Source organism: Podarcis vaucheri, assembly GCF_965113315.1.
Source record: "Podarcis vaucheri genome assembly, chromosome: 8".
Classification (NCBI taxonomy): domain Eukaryota; kingdom Metazoa; phylum Chordata; class Lepidosauria; order Squamata; family Lacertidae; genus Podarcis; species Podarcis vaucheri.
In genome coordinates, this window is record NC_138766.1 from 12,208,187 (window position 1) to 12,232,584 (window position 24,398).

Genomic DNA, 24,398 nt, shown 5'->3' on the forward strand with positions numbered 1-24,398 from the left:
AGGAAAATGTGTGTTCTGTACCATATGTGTGTATAAATATATTTTTATTCTTCAAAATGAGCAGCTGCCTTCATGTAAGTCATCCTGTCACAGACAAATGTATCTGCAGGGTCGAATACATTATTTCTACTCCTGTATGGGTCATGGAATGATCCCCCATCCCCATTTAGAACTAATAATGTCAACCATTATTGTCATTAAACTGGTGAATAAACATCTTGAATACATTGCATCTCTCATAAGCTGAACATGAACTGCTTTTATGTACAAGCAAGCAAAGTGTTTACATGGTATTTACAGGCCTCTGCCAGCCTTGACTTCCCTGACTTGCCAAAATGCTGATCTTTACATTGCTTGTTTGTGTTTGGTCAGGCTCAATTAATCCATGATAGGAACACGGCATCCCGCTCAACAGGAATGGTCAAATCTCACACTGCTGTTGCTACACCAGACAAAATACAAATGACCTGGACAAAAGAAAAGCTTATATCCGAGAAGCATAAAAATAAAGAAGCTTGCCTGTCAAGCTACAAGGATATCTTCAGTATGAAACCGTAAGTAGATACTTAAGGCATTAAAAACTGATAACATTGATCAAACCTACACTAACATTTAATGGTATTGAATAGAATGGGTTTATACCATTCTAGGAATGGTAGCTCATAGAAGAAAGCAGTAAGAATGCATTGGCCAGTTAGATTCTGGAGGTGTAAATACCTTAAAATCATAAAATCCCATGCTGAAGATATAAGTAATTCTATTTTTCTTTATACACACACTACTAGCCGTCTTCCCAGTACTACTTTTGCTCTTACATGAACAGAATTGTCTTCTAATTATTCTCTGGGTCGCGGGTGGCGCTGTGGGTTAAACCACAGAGCCTAGGGCTTGCCGATCAGAAGGTCAGCGGTTCGAATCCCCGCGACGGGGTGAGCACCCGTTGGTCGGTCCCAGCTCCTGCCAACCTAGAAGTTCGAAAGCACGGCAAAGTGCAAGTAGATAAATAGGTACCACTCCGGTGGGAAGGTAAACGGCGTTTCCGTGTGCTGCTCTGGTTCGCCAGAAGCGGCTTAGTCATGCTGGCCACATGACCCGGAAGCTGTACGCTGGCTCCCTCGGCCAGTAAAGCAAGATGAGCGCCGCAACCCCAGAGTCGGCCACAACTGGACCTAATGGTCAGGGGTCCCTTTACCTTTATCTATCTTATATTCAGTTCTGCTCTCTTGAGTGCAGCAGGAGCTAAGTTTTAGTTTGAAGGCTTATGAGTAAGCAGGAGCCATAACTGTAGAAAACTTTGTGAAATATAAAAGAAGACAGAATATCTTTAGAAACGGATGTTTCCTTCTGTAAAACTTCTATGCTTTGCGTGGCCTGGTATCATATCAACATCATTATTTCAGTGGTACTATAAGGAAGGGAACCACTTTGTTTCAGCAAACACTAGATGGCGATGTAATCCTAGTAATCCTTGCCAGGACTTGGCAGCGCCTACAGATTGAAAAAACAACAACAATGTTGTGTTTTATTTTTATGGAAATAAAAGCCATGGTTATGTGTCACAACATGGCTTATTTTGTTTATCATCTATTGTACATGGGTTGCTTTGAAGTACTACCCATTACGTTTTTTAGAAATTTGCTATCCAAACCCTCATTTATACATTAATTTCAGAACATTAAAATTAGTAATAGTTTAATATGTAAAGCATTACAAAGTTAGTACTAAATCTGAAAAAAATGTGATATTTGTTTTTTGTACAATTTAGATATCCTTTAAAATAAAGCATAATTGATATAGCCTCTTTTTGTAATTTGAAGAAATAATTTTAGGTCCATCCTTATTTATAAATAAATAAATATTATTTCTGTCATAAATATTATTTCTGTCATAAACTAGGACAGTGGAGCATTTGCTAGATTTCTGTAGCAAGAAATGTGAAAATGGGTTGAGCTTTTTAATAAAAGTAACTGACTTCACATCTGTAATTGTCATACACGGTAGCGGAACAGGTGATTTGTTAGGAAGATTAATAATAGTGTGATAGAAATCTGTTCCCCAAAAGACATAAATGTCTTACAGCATTGCAACCTATGTTTGTGTACTTGCAATATGTTCCTATGTCTCCATGCTAACCTTCCCTGCTGACCTATCTGCTTCAGAAGTTATTGTTTTGGCCTTCTGTAAGGTTACTGCTGTGGTTGCTTATCTCTCAGAAAGAAAATTCACACCACTTTAATTTACGTTTGATTGTCCAATTTAAGAACGCCGTGGCAATGGCAAAAACCGAATAGGTTCATTTCAATCTGGCCAAGAATTATTGTATACCTGAATGCTCAGTTACGTTCATACAGCTTTGTCTTTTACTGCTTGCTGCCTTTTGAAGAGAGCTGATGTGGTCAGATACTGTTTCTCCCAGAGGTGGGAAGCTGCTAGCCCACACTACAGTCTCCCTGCTTCTCCTCTCTCTAGCTGAAAAATATCCAATCCCTTCCAAATATGATGTTCACCTGCCATCAAGGAGTTGTGGGGAGGAAAAATACATTAACCCAAAAGCCAACTGCAAAAAAAAATTGCAGACCACATTAAACGATTACAAAAAGAGGGTTGAAAACCATAACTAACATGGGGAAAAACCAGCCAAAATGTAAAAGCTAAAAACTAAAGCACCATAATAAAAAGCTTTGAAAATAAAAAATAAAGAAACAGAAAATTTAAAAGTAGGCATTTTAAATGCTGCAAGTATAGATGAATACAATATTATGTTGAGTCAGAATTTATTCCTTTTTCAGATGAAGGAAGATTTTGGAAAGGGAGTGTGCAAACTGAGGAGTTGCTTGTTTGCATAGTTTCATCTCTGTGTCTGCCCCTGAGCTATTAACACTGCAGGAAATCACTTAAAGATTAGAGGGGCCACTTTAAGAGCAGTGCAGAACTGTTGTACAATATGAACAGGGGACAATTTAAACGTTTCCATACTTTTAGGAATGTGTGCTATGGTTTGTTTTTAAAAATCACACGAGATATACTAATTTTTAGTGATTAAAATGTTTAGGAAATGAATAAAGTTATATTGTGTTTTAAGGTGCTATATTAGAAAAATATGCCATATAGCTATGTAATATTTTTGCACATTTGTTTCTTTTCCATGTAGAGAATGGGGAAATCTGTAAGTCGAATTTGATTTAATTTAGGTTGTTATTCCTGCTTTCTGTGCTTTATTGTTTAAGTGTTGTTGCATGTCTCTTCCAAATTAGCTGTTTTTGAATCTTCACTGGGCCTGTGCATTATGTTTTAGCATGTGAATGTGATGGCTTAGCCTTCCTGTCATATTTTCCTTTTACGCTTTTCTCCTTTTTCTAAGCTAGGTGCCTCTTTTTTATTACTACTTTTCTTCAGAGTAAATCACATTATGTGTTTCATAAAATGAAGGTCACCATTTGCCTGTATAAAACATTTGACATTTCCTTCATCGAAATCCCATGGGTGCAACTTTCCCCCTTAATTATCTCAATAACCAGATGCATAGTAGTTTCTGGATAAGCTAACATTGACATAATTGCAAAGATTATAACAATGACAATAAAGGTGATTTAAAAAATAATAATAATTAGGAAGTGGGAAAGATAGATGCAGATATTAATCTCGTGAGTTTGTTAAGCTATATTGTGTTCAGTTGCTTAATTTGTAAGAATAGTGTGCAATATTGCATACCTTCAAACTCTCCATCCACAGGGGGGGGGGCATAGCAGCAGATAAGATTATAAAAAGAAACTAATGTGGATAAATGAGTCATTTTTGAGGCAGATCATTCAACCTCATGAAAGTGATTGCGATGCAAGTTTTTGTTCTCCTGTGACTTCTTCCATCCCCCTGCTTTGAAGCATTACTAAGGGCTCTCTCCTGCCTTTTTTTCTTTTTTGTTGAATATCCCTGTCATTTTGTTCTTTGATTTTCCCTCTGTGTGAGTCATCAGTTCTTTATACCAAAAATCTTCACACATAGCACTGATGTTTCTCTCACATTTTTTTTTCCAAATGTCTTTTTACATATCCATCCTCCATAATCATTGTATGGCACCTAAGTGTCTTGATTCAGCAGATGTGATCAGCCTGCAGAAAGCTTTCTGCCCGTGGATCTGGTTTCTTGCATGCACAAAATCCAGCTGTGTGCCAGACCACAGACTGTCACCAGGCATGCACACAGAAACCCATGACCTGCTTCATATACAGTGGACGCTCGGGTTGCGAACGTGATCCGTGCAGGATGCACGTTTGCAACCCACAGCGTTGTGTCCGTGCATGCACCGGTTGCGATTCGGCGCTTCTGTGCACGCACAAAGTGCGATTTAGTGCTTCTGTGCATGCGCGACCACCAAAACCCGGTTACTTCCGGGTTTCAGCAGTCCGTAAACCGAAAAAACTCAACCTGAAGCGTCTGTAACCCTAGGTATGACTGTAGACCCATGATTAGGCTTATGCAGTTGACTCCTTACATATTTATGTAGCAGGGCTCCTGTGTTCCCACAATTCTCTAGGTCAGGAGCAAGTGCTGCAATTAGATGATCATATCTTGGGTTAATAAGGCAAGGTATGAATGTGACTTGCAGCTGTCCGTGAGACCTCTTTGTCCCTCCTTTGACATGAAGGAGCAAACAAACGAGGAAGACTCCAGATAACACTTGTTTTCTGGACCAGGAAACTATGGCTAACAGCTTCAGAACAAGCAAAGATACTAAGTCATGGCTTGAAATTGGCTTTGTACCCTAGCTTGTTCCAAAGCATGTTATATTTAAAGAATAAGAAACAAAAATAAAGGGCAAAAGGACCCTAACAGTTAACTTTTGTATCCTCGCCACCCTTGAAAAATGTGATGGAACTCCTCAGTTGGAGAATTTTCCATGGCATGTATTGCCCATTACAGTGGTGCCCCACAAGACGAATGCCTCGCAAGACGGAAAACTCGCTAGACGAAAGAGTTTTCTGTTTTGGAGGTGCTTCGCAAAACGAATTTCCTATGGGCTTGCTTCGCAAGACGACAATGTCTTGCGAGTTCCTGCTAGTTCCCCCCCCTTTTTCTAAGCCGCTAAGCCGCTTATCAGCTGATCCGATCAGCAGATAAGCCACTAAAAGCCGCTAATAGCGCTAATCCGCTAATCTGTCAATGGGCTTGCTTCGCGAGATGAAAAAACCGCTAGACGAAGAGAATCGCAGAACGGATTCTTTTCGTCTTGCGAGGCACCACTGTACTGCATTCATAAGAAGAATGGCATCTGCCTTTTGAGTTTTTCGAAGGTAACATAGCAGCTGTTATTGTTCTATAAAGTTGTGTCCTTTAATTTTCACAATCAGTGTACTTTAAAACTTTAGTGTTACGTTAACGGGAGCAGCTGAGCATATAATTTGTCTAAAATTAGGCACATACTGTACAGAAATCTAAGCCTAATTTATTGGTTCTCTTTCTCCAGTGACATTCATGTCCCCTGAGAATTAATATTAAAGTGGCAAATACAGTTCAGTTTAAGTGTTGCACATTGGGGCAAGAAAATGTTGTTAATGCCCAACACATTTTGGAAAAAGTTTTCCACCTTCAGAGGCAATTCTCTTTGTTGGAGCACTGCAGAAAAATATTACGGAGGCTTCTTCCTTGGCCAGATGTAGCCCACAGCCTTCCTTTCCTTGTTTTGGTTTTTGCACATCAGGGCAAAAAACTTAATTCCACACACACATTAATGGGGTCTGAGCTGACAGTGCCTGGGGCAAGATAGGGATGTTGGAGTCTGCTGTGGAATAGCTAAATTAAAAATTTGACCCAGTATGCATCAGCTGTAGAAAAATGTAAAATTCAGTTTGAGGGTTATACGGAAAGGAATCAGAAATAAAACTACCAATACTGAAATGTGAATTTATGTTGTGACCATACCTGGAATGCTGTGTGCGGTTTTGGTCACCACACCTTAGAAAGGATGTTGCAGAATTAGAACAAATACGGAGAAGGGCAACCAAAATAATCAGGCTGGAGCAAGTCTCCTATGCCACCAGGCAGTTCTCAGCAGATTATTCCTGGTGGAAAATGTGATTCCCTGAGAAAAAATGGGTTTCTTGCCCTTGCTCTGTGTCAATGTAAGAATGAAGAAGTCATTGATGAAAGAACCCTTAAAGGAGTAAATTAACTTTGGTAGCCTTTTGACTTAGAAAAAGTGCAAAAAACAAAAGTATTTCTATGCTACTTGGAACAAAATGTTTTATCACTCCCTGATTTAAATTTTGCAGGTCTACAGAAGGGCCAGATATATTTGTTTCCAAAGCTAGATCCAGTCCACAAGCCCAACAGTCGACTAGACTTCATAGACACTGTGCTCAAGTATTTTGTTTTATTTTTAGGAAATGTCTTGGCATTACCTGCTGATTACTAAGCATTTGCTATGTTGTATGGCTTAAGATTTTTTTGGCTGCAACAGTAACCTTTTCCTTGCACTTACCAGTAAGATTGTGCTGGCTGATCCATCTCTAATTGTTGCTATGTTGTAGGAACCAGTCGAATGTGCGAAGGATGCACACTGCCGTCAAGCTCAATGGAGTTGTGCTAAACAAGTCACAACATGCCCAACTGGTGTTACTGAACATGCCTGGTCCTCCCAAAAACAGGCATGGGGATGAAAATTGTATCCTTTTTTTGGTGCACTTTAGGCATCAAAGCAGCCATCCAGCAACACCCAAAATCTGTTAGCCATATTAGAATCAGATGAGGGAAATACTGAATAGAACTGTATGAAATAAAGACAGTTGACCTATTATGCAGGGGAGATAAGTGATTTACCGTATTTTTCGCTCTATAGGACGCACCTTTCCCCCTCCAAAAATTAAGGGGAAATGTGTGTGCATCTTATGGAGCGAATGCAGGCTCCATGGCTTCAGAGAAAGCAACGCAAAACCTCCGAAGCGCAGCAGGAGCACTCCCACTGCGCTCCGGAGGCTTAATGGCGGCTATCCCTGAAGCCAGGAGAGCAAGAGGGATCGGTGTGCACCGACCCCTCTTGCTCTCCTGGCTTTGCTTCGCTGGAGAGGCGCTGTGCACCTTTCCCTCTCCGCAGCGCCCCTTCAGTGAAGCAGGAGGAGAAATGGAAGGGGATCCGTTTCTGCTGCCGCTTCGCTGAAGGGGCGCTGCGCAGAGAGGGAGAAAATTTTGTTTTCTTGTTCTCCCCCTCTAAAACTAGGTGCGTCTTATGGTCGGGTGCGTCCTATAGAGCGAAAGATACGGTAATAACAATGTGGGAAGTCAGTTACATAATGATAAAATCTCACACTTCTTGCTTCCGGATAAATCTACAATTTACATTTGATAACAGGTAACAGAAATTCCCATTTTACTTTCCCATGCGGAACTGAAGTTGAATTTGGGAATGAGAGTGATTTGCCCAGTGAGATCATCGCTGATTAGAGGTATGAAGTCGGGCAAAGGAAGCTGAGAATGTTTTGCTAACACATACCTTGAGAGGGATGCAGTTTGCACCTTTGGGTGTGAGAAGGGGAAGCATATAATCACCATAAGGTTTCGGTACAATTTTATTCCAGGTCTTAAAACCTTGACTACTTTGACATCCAGATATGGAGTTCTTGGAAGTTTTGACAGAAGGCTTGAACAGAGTGCTCTTGGTACGAGGAGGAGGTCGTGAAGTCATCACCATTTACTCCTAATAATTTTACTGAACACACCGATATTACTTCATATAACATCTGTTTCCGGAATTAAATGTGGGACTTTGGCAAATCTTGTTGGGACTAATGACTTTTGCCCAGCCCTATTTATTGCATACGAAATAGAATCAAACAGTTGAATCCTCTCTTTTTTCTTTTATAAAATTATGTAAGCAAAATTATTCCCTACATAGATCTCTAAAATGTGTCTTTATTGAATAAATGTATTATATGCTTGTATATTTTTTTAATGTAGAAAACTGGGAGACGATTTTTTTTGTTGTTCTGGGGATTAGGGTGGGACACAGAGGGGCATACTTTTTGCACATAGCTCCTAGTAAATACAATAGCTGCTTCTTGGACATAGGAACAGACTCCTAAGTTTGTACTACTTTTTATAATGATGGTTTTTAAAAAAAGAAAACGAGGAAATGGGGCTTCCAGGAACCATTTTATAAGAGTCTGGCCTACATATTTTGTACCATTGACCCTGCTAACTGGAAGCAGGTTCTGTCTCCTTACCAAGTCTCTATGGTTCTGTATTCATTTTAATCCACAACTCTGTGAATTGTTTAGCATTGTATTTTAATTAAAGATCACTGGTTGAATAAAAGTCCTTTGATTTAGGAACCACAATTTTGACTACTTGAAAGTGGCTGGACCTTATGAGCCCAGGCTTAAATTGCTGCTGAAAGCTGAGTCTACCTTAAAAAGATAATACTTCACTTACAAGTACTGTACAGCAAGATCTAATCTTATTTTTAGAGTGTTGTTTTGGAGTGGAAGAAATCCACTAGAATAAATCATTTAAGCCTTTGAAGTTACACGTGTCCAGCTGCTGTAGGGAAATGGAAGACATCAGAATGCAAAAACTTGACAACTAAGAATACTCTGCTCTTAAGCAATATTGACTGGACCCTACAAATGGCAAAATAAAAGTCTAAAATTCGTTCTCTAATACACTTGCCGGCCTATAAGCTGCATAGTACCCATTTTGTTTAGTAGGCAGGGAGTGGCTGGAGTTTTGCTTCTTCCTCAAATTTCTGGTAAACTCCTGACTTCACCAGATCAACACATGCCCATTATCAGTCCTCCATCCTCTTGGGCAGTAGCATGACTGTTCCACTTCCCTGACTTCCTGTACCAAAAGCATAACTATATATTTCCACTCAATATTGGAAGGGGGCTCTTTTGGAGACCCAAATGCGAAACTGAAATATTGAAAATAAGATATTTTGTACAGGTGCAGGTAGAATCAAGCAACTGAGAGTTAAATACAGCAGCTGTTGAGTGCAAAATAAGTGCACTTGGTAACAGCACCAGCAGTGTTGTTAATATTACTTAAAGTGAAAATTCTGGAAATTTCACCATGAGAAAAACCGTGTTTTTTAATGACTTTGGGGGTTTGTTAGAGGGGGTGGAAATGCAAATAAGTAGAATATTAAATTACTTATTAGATCAAGCCTTTATCACATTTAAAAACGTATTGTGCATAAGTTAGGTTGGCATCCGTCTTGGGAGACTGGAAGAGTGTGCCTTCAAGGGTTATGTCAAACAATTGGAGAGTTACAGTGCCTGCTGTGTCTGTAGAGATGAATACAGGAGAGACATGTTTTGTTGCAGCTGGGGCAGATGAAGGCGTCCAGTTGAGATGCCCCACAGAATCTCTTCTTTCTGGGTTCCTCCCAGTGGTCATTCCTCCTCTTGCCACTGCTGTGGATTGTTTAAGAAATGTATTGTATGTAAGTTACCCATGCATGAAATTAGAACTGTTTGATATATTGGTGAGATTTTTCAAACAATAAATGCAAATATAACCTTTGTTAGAGATGGGATTGCAAGCTTCTACTCTCAGCGAGGTACCTGTAATGCAGAAAGAGAAGAAACTAATTTTTCTGAAGAGAGCTTAGAAATGAACATCTGAATCACAACATGATTTCACAGATCGTGTGCGCGGTAGCAGACAGGATAGTTCAGTGCCCGCACACTGGAGATTCAAGACACATCTGATGTTTTACCAGGTATGTAATGTACATAAGACCAATTAGCACAATCCTTAACTCTCAGAATTGGTTTGTATGGGATGGAGAGCATGGATAGGTTCCATGTGCATTGGGCATGTTTTTGAACACATAACCAACTGGGTTCAAGAACAGTGCTGTAACCCTGGGTGTGCATGTGCATTTGTGTGGCTGGCTGGTTGGTGCAATGTTGATTTTCCACCATGCATAGTTGCATCATTTTCAGAGCCATCTTTGTAGCTCTAGAATAAAAAAATCCTCAGAGGTTTTCCATCCTGTTATCATTGATCTTTAAAATCTGGATAGATGAATAGTATCCATTTACTGTACTGCATATTAGTTAACGGGTGGGATGGGGATATGTGAAAGCTAATTACTGTTAGCATTTCACATAAATATTACAGCTCACAAGTTTTTATTATGCAATGAATGCTATTATGCTAGCAGTTGCTTCATCCCCTATCATTAGTTTGTTGTTTCTGTAGTTTATTTTTGTAACCTTGTTGTGGTTGTTGCAATCATTAGGGATGTTCTAATTACTTATTGATTGTCCATAACGTATTTCACAGTTGAAGTCATACAGTGCTCCAGATAACTCCATGAACAGTTTGAAATTTGTCCTCTCAAGTGACCTTAATAGGGTGCTTTGAAACACATCACTTCACTGTCGTCATAGGCTTAGCAAGTGTCTATTGCTTTTGAAAAGTAGAAGAATTTCAGAGGTACTGTAGTTGGTCAATTTCTTAGAAGGGAATGGCTATTTTAAGAAGAATTGCTTATGTATCTTTTAACATGTAAAATGTTTTCCTGTGTTTTCTCTTCTCAACCCTGTGAATTTATGGCTAAAACCCTTATCTCACAGGAAAAGGGTTGGCATACTAACCAGTGAACTTATTGTGCCTAAAGGAGGATGGCTCATTTAGTTGAGTTGGCCAACCTGAGTGAAGAGTGGATCCATGTGTTCCTTTTCTTTGCCTCCAAGGAATTTTTGGCATTTGTTGTTGTTTAGTTATTCAGTCGTGTCCGACTCTTCGTGACCCCATGGACCAGAGCACGCCAGGCACTCCTGTCTTCCACTGCCTCCCGCAGTTTGGTCAAACTCATGCTGGTAGTTTCGAGAACACTGTCCAACCATCTCGTCCTCTGTCGTCCCCTTCTCCTTGTGCCCTCCATCTTTCCCAACATCAGGGTCTTTTCCAGGGAGTCTTCTCTTCTCATGAGGTGGCCAAAGTATTGGAGCCTCAGCTTCACGATCTGTCTTTCCAGTGAGCACTCAGGGCTGATTTCCTTCAGAATGGAGAGGTTTGATCTTCTTGCAGTCCATGGGACTCCCAAGAGTCTCCTCCAGCACCATAATTCAAAAGCATCAATTCTTCGGTGATCAGCCTTCTTTGTGGTCCAGCTCTCACTTCCATACATCACTACTGGGAAAACCATAGCTTTAACTATACAGACCTTTGTTGGCAAGGTGATGTCTCTGCTTTTTAAGATGCTGTCTAGGTTTGTCATTCCTGTTCTCCCAAGAAGCAGGTGTCTTTTAATTTCGTGGCTGCTCAGTGGCTCAGTTGAGATTATTTTGCTGGATATTCCGCATAGGAATCACTACCCTGTGGTCTAGTCCCACCTTACTCTGGCAACGTCTGTAAGAAAAAACTGGGTGGATGAGCCAAAAAGCATGTCATGATGCTGGCATGGGCAAAACCCATGTGATTTAGGACACTCGTTTAGTTCTTACAGATATTCCTGGAGAAAGGTTCAGGGGGTGTATCGCTTCAGTAGCTTATGGATGTTGCTTCCACAGAATCTGTTTGGACAGAGGTTGCAGAATTTTGGATTGCACCATTTCAGAGTGTAAATGCTTATCAGGTAGGAAAGCTTCCACTGTAGCTCTCTCCTTGATGTGCTAGTTTGCTCCATGCAGGGGACTCAAGCAAATAATAGCCCCAAATTTTATCACTTTGTTCCACACAATACACATTTCATTCTCGTTATAATCTACTTACATGGAAGATGGACAGCTTTCGGCTTTGAGTGCCAGTTTTAGAGAAGTGAATGGGGTGGTTTATTTTAAATTATAAAATGCTATCTAATCGAGTGCCCTTGATAATGTCCTTCAGATTTTTTTAAAAAATGCTCTCACACCAGCCTTTCACACTCAGGGTCAGCTGATTCTCATTACTTCCTAAGCAACCACTACTATCTACTGATAGTTTTAGGGTACTGACCCCACCAGCCGACTCCTGAGAAATGGGGGTGGTTCTTATCCTAAAGCCAAGGTGCATGAAAACCATTTGAAAAGTAATACTGCCATTGTTGGAAGTGGGAGTCCCCCAAAGTTGACCAGCCTATCTTAGGTTCTCTTCCAAGACAGAAAGGGCACTATGAAGCCCCAATGTGGTTTTAGTAGAACTCAAGCACTATGGTTTTCCCCAACCCTTTTGAGTTGATCTTTTTGTGCTCCCTCTCAGTAAATTTCTGCTGCTAAATGAGTCAACAGCTTGACCTCTGGATAGGCATGGGTTTGTTTTTTTGCTGGCAGGACCAGGCAGAGGAGCTTCTCAAATCAGCAAAGAACTAATTGAATTTGGCTGCTAGCAATAGTGATTGCAAAACTCTTGAGAGTCCCATGGACTGCAAGAAGATCAAACCTCTCCATTCTGAAGGAAATCAGCCCTGAGTGCTCACTGGAAGGACAGATCGTGAAGCTGAGGCTCCAATACTTTGGCCACCTCATGAGAAGACTCCCTGGAAAAGACCCTGACGTTGGGAAAGATGGAGGGCACAAGGAGAAGGGGACGACAGAGGACGTGATGGTTGGACAGTGTTCTCGAAGCTACCAGCATGAGTTTGACCAAACTGCGGGAGGCAGTGGAAGACAGGCGTGCCTAGCATGCTCTGGTCCATGGGGTCACGAAGAGTCAGACACGACTAAACAACTAAACAACAACAATAGTGATTGTCTCCTTGGCCACAGTGATTTTTGGGGATGATGGATGGACTAAAGGGAACATTCTTGAGGGACAATGTGCCCTCAGATGTGTGACAATCCTGTCAACAATCTGGCATCTTTAATGGGATTATGCCCACCGCAGAATTGAGCTGGTCTGCACTCCTGTTTATCAAATGTTCAATGAGTAATCTTCAATGATATTGCAGCTGACAAGCAATGCAGTGGAACAGAGTGGCAAAGATACTGCTGTAGTTAGGTAAAGGTAAAGGTACCCCTGCCCAAACGGGCCAGTCTTGACAGACTGTGGGGTTTGTGCGCCCATCTCACATTTATTGGCCGGGGGCCAGCGCTGTCCGGGGACACTTCCGGGTCACGTGGCCAGCGTGACATCGCTGCTCTGGCGAGCCAGAGCCGCACACGGAACGCCGTTTACCTTCCCGCTGGTAAGCGGTACCTATTTATCTACTTGCACCCAGGGGTGCTTTCGAACTGCTAGGTGGGCAGGCGCTGGGACCGAACAGCGGGAGCGCACCCCGCCGCGGGGATTCGAACTGCCGACCTTTCGATCGGCAAGCCCTAGGCGCTGAGGCTTTAACCCACAGCGCCACCCGCGTCCCCCACAGTTATGTGCTGTGTATTCTCTTTGGGGAAAGAATTTATTTAAAAAGCCTAAAAAATCCAGAGATAAAGCTTAGTATGAATTAAAAACAAGATTCAGATTCTCACCTCGTCCATTCTTTTGCTTATTTACCAATTGCAGACCACTTGCTACCAGACATTTATTCCGACAAACAGGAGGGATTCCAAGACAGATCATGGCAATTGCCAAGCTGGCTGTAGCTTTGTAATATTAATTAATTAATTGAAATAATAATTTTATTTATATGCCACCCATCTGACTGGGTTGCCCAAGCCACTTTGCAGTGTGCTTCTGCGAAGGGCAGGAGTAGAGATTGATGGATCAGTCTGTTTTCAGTCCATTTCAGCTTTGCATGTGTTCAGTCTGCTCCATCTTGTTTCCATGTTAATTTGCATTTTTAAAGAAATAATCTGCACACAAAAAATCCATATTTAAATTAGCACATTGAAACATTTTCTCACAAAATGCACAGTCCTAAACATATTTTCTATGAAAATGTGCATTTTATCTAAAAAAAGATGTATTTTAAAATGCATTTTTTATATTTTTGGAGCAAGGATTGCATGACAGAGAGGCATAGATAACTGAAGGATAACTGAAGTTCCAATCCATACGTTAGTCCTGGAGACACAGGTCAGGTCAGTTCACATACGAATTCACAAAGAATTCAGCATCTCTGGGCAAAAGTGAAAGCAGGTTGGAGTAATTCTCCAAATGCACACTCAGCAAGCAGCTTGCCCCCCAGCTGCCTACCCAAGTTGTGCAGTCAAGACAGTATCCTTGCTCCCATTAGTGCTGGGTTGCTGCTGCTAGAACAGAAAGCTGCTGCATGCAAGCAGTATTTTCTGTATAATTTCCCTGACATTACTTTGGTGGTTCTAGTCCCCATTCCAGCTTCAAAAGCTGCATAAACAGAAGTGTGTTGGAGGGTTTGAGCCTCGTTTCAAACTCATCTAATTGTGACAGAGAAGTCATAAGAGCCTGGGGGTGGGTGGGAGAGAAGGGGGGTATTTCTGTTCCATGGGGGGGGGGGACATTAAAACACCATGTGTTTCTTCTGCAGCTGAATAAGGGAATAAGGGAAATGGAGGAGACCTATAGGCTTGGGCTGAAGAGGAACATGACCAAGAGAGCCAAAGTTGGTCAGGTGAAACATAATTCCATGTGTCTTTGCTGTGTCCTTGCAATAGGACTAGACAACATTAGGGAAAAAACGACACCTTGCTTTTGTGAAGAGGGGCTGGTGGGTGGAATTGTGGTGGTTTTTTTAATGTTACATATTTGGATAACAATACACATGTTCCAGGATCTATTTTGCTATTAAGGACATTTCTGTAGATCTGTTCTAATGGGATAATTTAAAAATCTGCCACAGAATTCAGATGAAATGTTTCCAAGACAAATTCAAGCACAGTGCTGAGATTTTTATTTAAAATAAGAAAATTATCCATCTTTGTGTTCCAGTTAATGCTCTGCAAATTGATCATTGGACGATTTGCCACAGAGGAGCAGGAATGTTGTCTTCTTCTGTAGGTCTGAATATGTACGTAAGAAGCAGGTTTTAATTCAGTCCTCTTTTTTTATTTTAGAGCTAATCCCTGTGTTCCAAGTTGGGGATAAACAGTAAAACATGCAGAGCAAAGTACAGGTTAAATAAGATCATGAACTAAGATCATATTGGTTCTTTAACGAAATTTAAGCTGGCAATGAAACCTGCATGTCAGCATAGCTTGTAAAGAAAGATCAACAAGTTCCATCTAAAACAGTAATAAATTATTTCCATTTGGTACCACTTTTGTCTTTTACAATGTGTGGAAATATAGTTACAGTACGTCTGAAGCAGGCTTTCTCCCTTATACAGCCTTCTCTTGTGTGTTCCATTGCAATGAAGTCACACATCTCAATCTGGAAACATTAATCCACTTTGAAATTGTTGCACCACCAAAATACATAGTGTAGCATTACAGTGATACCTCTGGTTAAGAACGTAATTTGTTCTGGAGGTCCGTTCTTAACCTGAAACTGTTCTTAACCTGAGGTACCACTTTAGCTAATGGGGCCTCCCGCTGCTGCCATGCCACGATTTCTGTTCTCATCCTGAAGTAAAGTTCATAACCCGAGGTACTACTTCCAGGTTAGCAGAGTCTGTAACCTGAAGCATTTGTAACCCGAGGTACCACTGTACTCTCTCATAACCACTGTTCCTTGGGTCCTATAGCTAAGTGCTAACACAGTACACAATATTCTAGATGTGACGTTCAAGACTATATGTCCCTTGCAAGCACAGAAAAATCCTTAGCATATTGGCCATTGACTCCTGTGTCCTGAGAATCCCAGATTTTGTTTTTAAAGGGCAGGTTTCTAGCCCATATTGGACAAGCTATTGTTGTTGTTGTTTAGTCGTTTAGTTGTGTCTGATTCTTCGTGACCCCATGGACCAGAGCACGCCAGGCACTTCTGTCTTCCACTGTCAGACTCATGTTTGTAGCTTCGAGAACACTGTCCAACCATCTCATCCTCTGTCGTCCCCTTCTCCTTGTGATCTTTCCCAACATCAGGGTCTTTTCCAGGGAGTCTTCTCTTCTCATGAGGTGGCCCAAGTATTGGAGCCTCAGCTTCACGATCTGTCCTTCCAGTGAGCACTCAGACAAGCTATAGTATGTGGGAAATGAATAATGAGGAAACTCCCATAACTAGGGGAAGAGGGAGAGAGAGAAGGTGCTCAGTAGCACTGCTGATAGTAAGAGGCAAAGCATCAGTAGTTTAAATAGCTCACTGACCCCCTCCAAAAAAGCTAGCAACAATCATGGCAACAACAAAAGCCGCCAACCACAGGTCACACAATACATTGTTGCTCGATGTAAATTTGGTGTCGTCTTTTTTAAGGCTTGGAGTGTAGTCAATGTTGGAACCACAAAACTGGGCAAAAGCAAGGAACTTGCAGGTAGGCAAAGTCTATAGGGATACATGCTTTGACGCGAAAATAATCAGTCCCTTTTGTAAATATATTTATTTAGAAGTACGGAATCCAGCAACCACAAATGTTTAAGGAGCCACGCTGCTTCAGTGCCCACTGGATAGACAAAGGGATTCAAATTTGAATGGAAAATAAGAACCATGACAAGGTGTTTCATACATGTTTAGGGGGGCAGCGGCAGGGGATATTACAGCAAATGACAGCCATGGGTAGGTTTGGCATATTCACACTTCTGAATTTAAGTCCAATATACTTTTTCAGGAATCTTCACCTCACTATTCTTTCCCTGAATCCTTTGTTCTACCTACCTACCTACCAAGTTGAATCACATAAAATCCACACACAAAAGGTGGGCTGAACTAACATTTGATCTAACCCAACATTTTGTTTCCCACAGAGATCAGCCAGATGTTTCTGGAAAGACCACATTCAAGGGCAACCCCCGTCTTTAGTGATTGCTTGTCCCAGCTCTAGTGCCCAAGGTCTCCAAACATGAAGGTCCCATTTAGCTATTTCTCCACAATGTTGCCTCCTGAGAAAACGAGGCCTGCGGCCACTGTTTTTGACCAGGCCTCTGCTTTCTTCCAGTGTCTTGCCAATATCACTGAATTCCCTTTCGCATCCCTAGTAGATTCCTCATAGCCTTTCCATTGCCACAGACGGCTCTCTCTGACTATAGTCCAACAACCAACCAACTTTGCTACAGCTTTTCTAGAACAACCTTCGTCTAGCATTTCTGCTTAGGATGAAAAGAATTTAATCGTTCAACTGTAGCCTTCAAGAAAAGCAAGGTACCTGTTACTGAACTCATTTTCTCCCACCCCTGCCCCTTGGTGGAAGAGTCTGCCTGAGTAATGAGTCATTTAATTAGATTTGCACTGTTTGGTTGTCATTGTGCATAAAATACAGATACAGAAGACTAATGAAGGAACTGATGCCATTAAGATGCCTCCCATTAGTAATACCTGTTAAGATAAATGGCATTTATGTATATACATCAAAGGAGATCAGTTCCTCATTTCTACAGGGTTACATCAGATGATGATCCATTGCTTATAAACAAAAAACACTATATACATATTGATATATTTTCCTCACATACCAGTAATTTAAACAACACACACCTATCTCAAATAGTGGTTTCCAAACTACGTTCCTGGACGGCGTGGTGTTCCTTGAGAGTTTATCAGGGATTCCCCAATAGAAACATTTGTGATGACCAAGGACAAAGCTCTTGAAGGAGAGCTTGTCTGCCATCATTTATCATGCTGGGGAAGTGCTGGGTGTGTCCTGCAACATGCCCTCGTTTCATGTGGCACCCCAAATGAATGGAGTGCGCTCTTGAACATGCCCCAGAATCTTCTGCAAAGAGCCAAGGTTTTCTCCAAGGTTTCATCAGCAGGCAAATCAGTTCAGAAGAAAGGGCTACTTGAAGGAAGTTTGAAAACCGCTCTTCTACATCTACCCAAGTTAAAGGGATTGCTCCTTCCCTACCACAGTAGACGGGGATTTGCTATTTAGGCAGATTGCTTCAGATCCAATAGAAGGATATCATCGTCTTCTTTTGCCTCCTGCTTGAGCACTATTTTTTCAGGAGTAATCACTATCTTCTCTTCGGCCCGAGAAGGGCCTTTTGAGCCACCACCTTTGTCTTTCTTCACTTTGGTTATTACCTCTGTGTAGGAAATTTCTTCAGAGACTGGCTCAGCATCCCCACTATCAGCTGTTGTTGTTGTATCGCCAGTAGCCTCTTGGGTTCCATCTTGACCTTCAGCCACTGCCTGCTCTTTAGGTTTCTTCTTCTTCTTGAAGGTCTCCTTGGTTGGTGCTGCACTGGATATATTTTTCTTAAATCTGATCCCAGTTTGCCTCAGCCTCTCTCCTGACTGCCTTATTCGCTCTCTCCTCTCTGGCGTCACTATTCTAGTTCGGAGCCTGTCCACCCTCTTGCCGAAATTTTGCCTTGTCTTCTGGAGGTTCTCTCTTGAGAAGGCCTTCTTTATATTGTTGATACGTCTCATGCCTGACTTCTTAAACCGGGCTGCTTTGCTTTCTTCTATGTAATACTCTTCATCGGAAGAAAGATCATCAGGTGGGCAGAAGGCATCTGCTAGGTTTTCCCCTTGTGTTCGGTCTTTGATTACTGACAGAGACAATGGGCACGGAATGTCCTCCTGCAAGTGAAAGCACAATGTGTCAAAAGGGGCTTATTGTTGAGGGAGGAAAGGAATAAAGGTGCTTCCAGATGGCCAGCTCCTTAGCAACTGCTGCACCAAAACAAAATATAGCTCAGAAGGGCTTGGCAGGCAGAAGATGCAAGATTCAATCCCTGGATAGCCACAGCCAGCCAGTGTAGACAGTAGACTCAGTATAAGCTTCCTATGTTCATTATCATTGTTTTATCTTCTGTGCTGCCTCCTATGCTAGCTCCCTGCCCCCCAGCCAAAAAAAGGCATTAGGTTTGTTTTGTATTTTTCTCCCTTGGGCCAGGCAGATATAGCACTGGTGATCGATAAGGAGTGGACAATGGCATCGCATGTTTTCTGCCATCTTCAACTCCTATCCTCCTCTTTGGCACGAGCCAAATTCCTGGTTAGTCTCTTACAGACATTTAAGAGTGTCACTGTCACACTCAACCATGGCTAGGAGAATCGGTCCAAAGAATCGATCCATTTGGTAAACCATGGTTGGGTCACACATAGTACAACAGAGCAGCAAGTCTAATTGCACCTGGTTGGTTCAGTGGCTCAAAAATGCAAGCAGAGCAGCAAAGCCTTAGAAGGGTATAGTAGGCAGAGGCTGGTGGGGCATTTTGATGCAACTGCTTTATCTGACAATCTATTCATCAAGTAAACTGAATATAGGGACGCAGGTGGCGCTGTGGGTTAAACCACAGAGCCTAGGACTTGCCGATCAGAAGGTTGGCAGTCTGAATCCCCGCGATGGGGTGAGCTCCCGTTGCTCGGTCCCTGCTCCTGCCAACCTAGCAGTTCAAAAGCACGTCAAAGTGCAAGTAGATAAATAGGTATTGCTCTGGCAGGAAGGTAAATGGTGTTTCCAAGTACTGCTCTGGTTCGCCAGAAGCGGCTTAGTCATGCTGGCCACATGACCTGGAAGCTGTACGCCGGCTCCCTTGGCCAATAAAGCGAGATGAGCACCGCAAACCCAGAGTCGGCCACGACTGGACCTAATGGTCAGCAGTCCCTTTACCTTTACTTTTAAACTGAATATATTACACGCAGCACCAATATTTCATTTATGCTTGCAGGGGAAGTGGGAGAGGGCCTTCTTGGTGGCTGCTCCCAGAAATTTGACTAGCTCCCTCCTTGTAGAGGAGGGACTTTCTTGACCCAACAGGAACTGACTGCTTTTAATGAAAGGGCTGGTGTCATGCTGCTTTTATTGTAATTATTTGTAATTTTTACTTTTATAAGTGTGTGTGTATAATTTATCAAAGTTTATTTGTTTTTTAATGAACGCTTCCCCCCTCCAATATTTTTAGCTGCTATTATTTTTATCTGTAAGCTGCCGTGAGTGTTGTCAGGGGAAAAGGTGGGACATCATTATTCCTATTAAATTTTTGATACTCCGCCTTTTGGTCTCCAAGGACCACCTTGGCAGCTATGGCTGTGTGCAATGGAAGAAGCTATTCAAAAAATTCCTGTGTGCCCGTCCCAGTTTTAGTAAATGCCATGTACTGATTTTGCTCCTGTCCTTTTTTGCTAATGCTAAAGTCACTCCAGGCCTCCAGTGCAAAACAGGGACGCCACCCTGTTGACTTTTGCACATTCCAGGGCCCTGCCCTGCTGAAGATGGCATGGAAAACATCTGAATAGATTGCAGGAACTGGATGCAGCATCAGCTAAGAGGTAAAAAGAGAATGCTGGATACTCCTTTTGGACTGTGAGGGAGCGGATGGGGTGTCATTCACAAACTTTGTATAACCATTTGGCTAAAAAAAAAAATCCCATGGCATAGTCTGTGATTACTGATCACATTTGATCAATAATCACATAAGCACATTTGATTTCTCAATGTAGTTTGATTTTTTTCTAAACACGACTGAGGGAAAATGTTATGTTATAAATATAGCAAAGGGCCATTTCACACTTTGTATAGCCAAAAAACCTGGTTGGCTACTCAACCAAGTTGACACAGCTAATTCCAGCTTTCTGGCTGGTATTTGTGACTGAACACCCGATTGCCACATCAACACGTTATGGCAGTTAGGTGCATACTATTTAAAAAATGTTCTAAAACATAAATGAAACTAACAAAGTCCTAACCATTGCACGGAATACTAAAGAATAAAGATGTCAAGACGCTGTGTAGAAACAAAGAAAAAATATATAGAGGAAAATTCAGAACATGCACAGTGCAATCCTATCGAGACTTCCTAAGGAGTAGGAGAATCTAGTTCCAGGTAGACACGCATAGGAGTGCCCTGTAAATTTCCCTTTGGAATAAATGAAACTTTACCACTGGCTTTTGATAGGATCAAAACTGTAAAGTTGGGAAATTTTACACTGGTTGTAATGGTTTAAGGGAAGGGAGCTCTTTAGGTGGCATTCTGCTGCATGGGCCCCCCAAACATCTGCCCCAAAGTCCTGCTGTGACTGAACCACTATCAGAATCCCTCACCGCAGTAAAGAAATTGCATAGATAGATAGACCATTCACTCACATATATAGTACATTTAAGGGAGGGAAGGACTCTGTCTCAAGGATCTCTGAAGTCCTTTCCCAGAATGTCCAATTGTCTCTGTTCCCTTTACATTATATAAAGAGATCAAAGGGGAAATGTGCAGGCAGAATTCTATGCAATTGCTTGGGAAATCTGCAGCTTTCTGATGTTCTGGCCAGTGATGGCAAAACTGCTGGAGATGAACAACAAGTACTTGGCACCTTGTTCACAGCCTACTATTCGCTAACTGGCAATAGCTCCCTAGGATCTGGGGGTGGGAGGTTTTTCACAGTCAGCCCTGATACTTGAGACCCTTTCCAACCCAGACCTCTAACCTGGGATCTTCCTATGCAAAGCATGTGCTTGGCAACTGAGCTATGGGCCCAACCCAAATTTCTGGCTGCCGGCCAGGCAGCTGTTTTCTTTTCTAGAGAGAACATTTCATTCTCCACAGGCACAATCTACTGCTCGGGGATTTGCCTGCCACTAATTTTGAGATTATTTCCAATATTTGCAAAAATATCACAGGTGGTAGAATCCAGATCATCTCAGCTGAGATCTCAGCAGGATTATACACCGGCCTCATTTGCATGTGACACTAAGCCATAGTTTAGAGTCAAGAATGTGCCACACACTTGCATAGTGCCCCATCATATAGTCCAACCCCTTGCAATGCAGAAATCTGCAGCTGTCCCATACAGGGATTGAACCTGCAACATTGGCATCATCAGCACAACTCTTTAAACACCTGAGTTATGCCCACCATGCCTCCTCTAGGGTAGCTGCAAAGAGCTCTGGGGTAGCTGCAAGGAGTTCACTTCTGCCACAGTTTAGTGTGTCTTCTGAAACCTTAATGGAGTTTAATGTCAACTATGGTTTGTTTAAACAAGCAAGCTTCGGGACCCATGCTCTGAAGTTGGCTTGAACCAAATGACAGTTACCCACAGCTAGTGTGTGCTATAAGTAGCATGCAGCGCTCTCCCCATCGGTGCCCCATGCTTTAGAATTATGTTGCCAAGTTTAGCGGAAGGGAGGGATGCAGCAGGCTTGATTCTGTGCCATAGCTAGGCACATAGACCATCCTGTCCAGTGAGCATGCTGCACATTGACTATGTACTAATATAGTAAAGGTTGCTCTTGGTCTCCGAACATCAGTGGATTTCTGCACCTCACAGAAGAGACATGCCACGGGGGTGTAGAGCTACTAACTTTATAAGTTCAGTAGTAACTTACTATTAGACTAGAAAATTCACACTTCATTTTTTGCCTAAGGTTCTACAAATATATTTCCAAGCACCTGTAGTTTTTGCAGAGCTTGTGTGTGTGTAGAAATGACTAGAGTCTGCAATAAGCTGTAATGTGAATGGATAATTTCAAAAGATTTTTTTTTTGTGTGTGTGTGTAATAGTGAACTACCATTTAATCCATAGGGAGAAGCAGTTGTACAGGGTGATAAAGGAAATTTTTGCCTTCATACCCAAATATGTGCACTTTGCAAACTTATTTCCTTAGAAATAGGCCTCACTGAATTTTTTTGTAACCACAGGCTTGGTCCTGTCAAAGTTAATCACTTTTTAGTCCTGCTGATTTCAAGGAAAGAGAATTAACACAGTATTTAACTCTGCCACTGAAATCGATGGGACTAAGTATCTTTAAAAAAGCCATTCACATGAAAGAAATTATTTAAGTGTCAATCACTTTTCACAATCTGAACCCTAACAGCCTGGCAAATCTAGATTTTCCCATCAATGGCTGCTTTTACAAGGAAGAAAACTGATGTTCTAATGGCTAGATGCTAAATATTCTCAATTCTGGGTGCCCTTATTGAGGATCCTGAATCTCTCTTAAACACAGCACTGCAGATACAGGAAAGATCACTTCTGTGCCCCTGCCATCTGAGCACAAAAACTAGTCATTTGGGCACACTTGGTACATGAAATATTTGTGTATGCATCAAACACCTTCATTCAGCACAACAACTTTTCATTCCTTTCCACTTCAAGCTATTCTTGGGGTAAGTCATTTTGAGATCAGCAATTCCAAAGAAATCCGGAGAATGGTATGCAAAAGAGTCACCCCAGGAAGAGCTTAGAAGTAAATCTCTGAGGTGGGGGGGATCACAACTTACAATAAGGTCCAACAACCAGTAAGCAAAATATAAATCAGCTTTTCTGAAAGCACAATTAATGGAAAGACTACTTTGTGCAGAGAAATTCAGAGGTTTAGCACTCTAGTTAATTCTCTGGAAAAATAACAGGGATGACAGTCAAGCATGGAATACTCTGTCATGATTCCCAAGCGCCTGCCCAGATTGCCTTTCACAGAGGCAACAAATAGTCCTTGCTGATCTACAGTTAATCTTATGCTGGCTTCTGAAGAAGCCTCTTGACACTAATAATAGACCGAGTGCTTTGCCACTGGCAGATTCATACTGCAACACGTTCAGAGGCAGAAATCAATTTTTCTAAAAATTAAATAAATCAAAAGCATATCACACACACTTGATATTGGAAAGGCTGCTTTTACCTCCCTCTGGCTTGTTAAACAACCAACAAGGATGTCAGAAACGGTGATGAACGCGGCAGAAGCGATTGCAATCAAAACCAAACCCCAAACCCTGTTTACCTGGTAAATGACAACACGAAATTTGTTTTTCCGCAGCATTTCCTCTTGCTTAGCCTCAACCTTCTGCACGTTCGTGTTCTGCTTCTCGACACGTGCCCGCACTTCTTTGACACGAGCGCTCACTTTGCGGGTTTTCTCCAGCAGCTTGTTGACTGTGTAGCTGGTGTTGTTGTGGGCCTGAGCGAGCTTCAGAATGTCTATCTGAATGGTCTTGATGGCATCCTCCATTTCTCTGTGCCTCTCTTCGATGCGTTTCTGACTCGCCTGCACACTGTCCACAATGGTCGCCACTTTGTCCAGGACTCTGACAATGGTAAAGGCGGCATCTTGTTCCTCGTCGTCGTCGTCCGGGACGCTGGGCAGGCGATTCTGGTGGATTTTATCCGCCTCCAAGGTGGCTTCTCGGTGATCCATGCCGTTCCCCTCTTCGGATCGCTCTACAGGAGCTGAAATATAAACTCCTCGCGGCAGCTGCAGCTCCAACTCCAGCGGGGCAGTTCTGGCACTGGAGCAAGGAGTTCGCTCGACAGCTGGTTTTAGGGGATGTTCAAAAGTAGGGTCTGAAACTTCAGCCCAGGAGACTTGTCAAATATTTATAACCACAAAACAGCCTCGCAGGATTGTTCAAGTGCTTTCTGTATGCAACATGAAACCTCTAAAATTAGGAAGCAAAGTTGGGGAAGGAACATACGTTCCAAGAATCACATACCTCTACCAATCAACTTTCTCGAGTTAATCCAGGAATAGTTAAGCAACTTATTAATTAAGCCAAAGAATGAACCGGCATGCTGTTAAAATCCACTGTTGC

General features: G+C 42.0%; 3 protein-coding genes across 8 annotated transcripts in view; 1 reads left to right on the forward strand and 2 right to left on the reverse strand.

The window, feature by feature from the left end:
• SLC12A7 (solute carrier family 12 member 7) overlaps positions 1 to 8,330 on the forward strand; it is a 99,630-nt gene extending 91,300 nt beyond the window's left edge. For all 4 annotated transcript variants that reach the window (XM_082234233.1, XM_082234232.1, XM_082234234.1 and 1 more), the window contains 3 exons: positions 373 to 554; positions 6,528 to 6,661; positions 7,603 to 8,330. In XM_082234233.1, the coding sequence (XP_082090359.1) occupies positions 373 to 554; positions 6,528 to 6,661; positions 7,603 to 7,694 (408 nt within the window). In that variant the 3' untranslated portion in view covers positions 7,695 to 8,330. The remainder of the gene's footprint in view (positions 1 to 372; positions 555 to 6,527; positions 6,662 to 7,602) is intronic.
• MAJIN (membrane anchored junction protein) overlaps positions 1 to 24,398 on the reverse strand; it is a gene marked incomplete at its 5' end in the record, with an annotated part of 238,719 nt that overhangs the window by 135,159 nt on the left and 79,162 nt on the right. The gene's annotated exons all lie outside the window — the stretch shown is intronic.
• CAVIN4 (caveolae associated protein 4) lies at positions 16,301 to 24,098 on the reverse strand. The gene is made up of 2 exons (XM_082234611.1): positions 23,591 to 24,098; positions 16,301 to 18,456 (listed from the first exon to the last, which is right to left on the reverse strand). Exons 1-2 carry the CDS (start codon positions 24,002 to 24,004, stop codon positions 17,800 to 17,802), a joined length of 1,071 nt encoding a protein of 356 aa, XP_082090737.1. The 5' UTR covers positions 24,005 to 24,098; the 3' UTR covers positions 16,301 to 17,799.

What these genes read in the sequence shown, in the direction of transcription:
- CAVIN4 (XM_082234611.1), bottom strand. Translation starts at nt 24,004, where the DNA reads ATGGATCACCGAGAAGCCACCTTGGAGGCGGATAAAATCCACCAGAAT. An exon ending in TTCGTGTTGTCATTTACCAG is followed by an intron (nt 18,457 to 23,590) that starts GTAAACAGGGTT and finishes TTTCACTTGCAG; the next exon opens with GAGGACATTCCGTGCCCATT.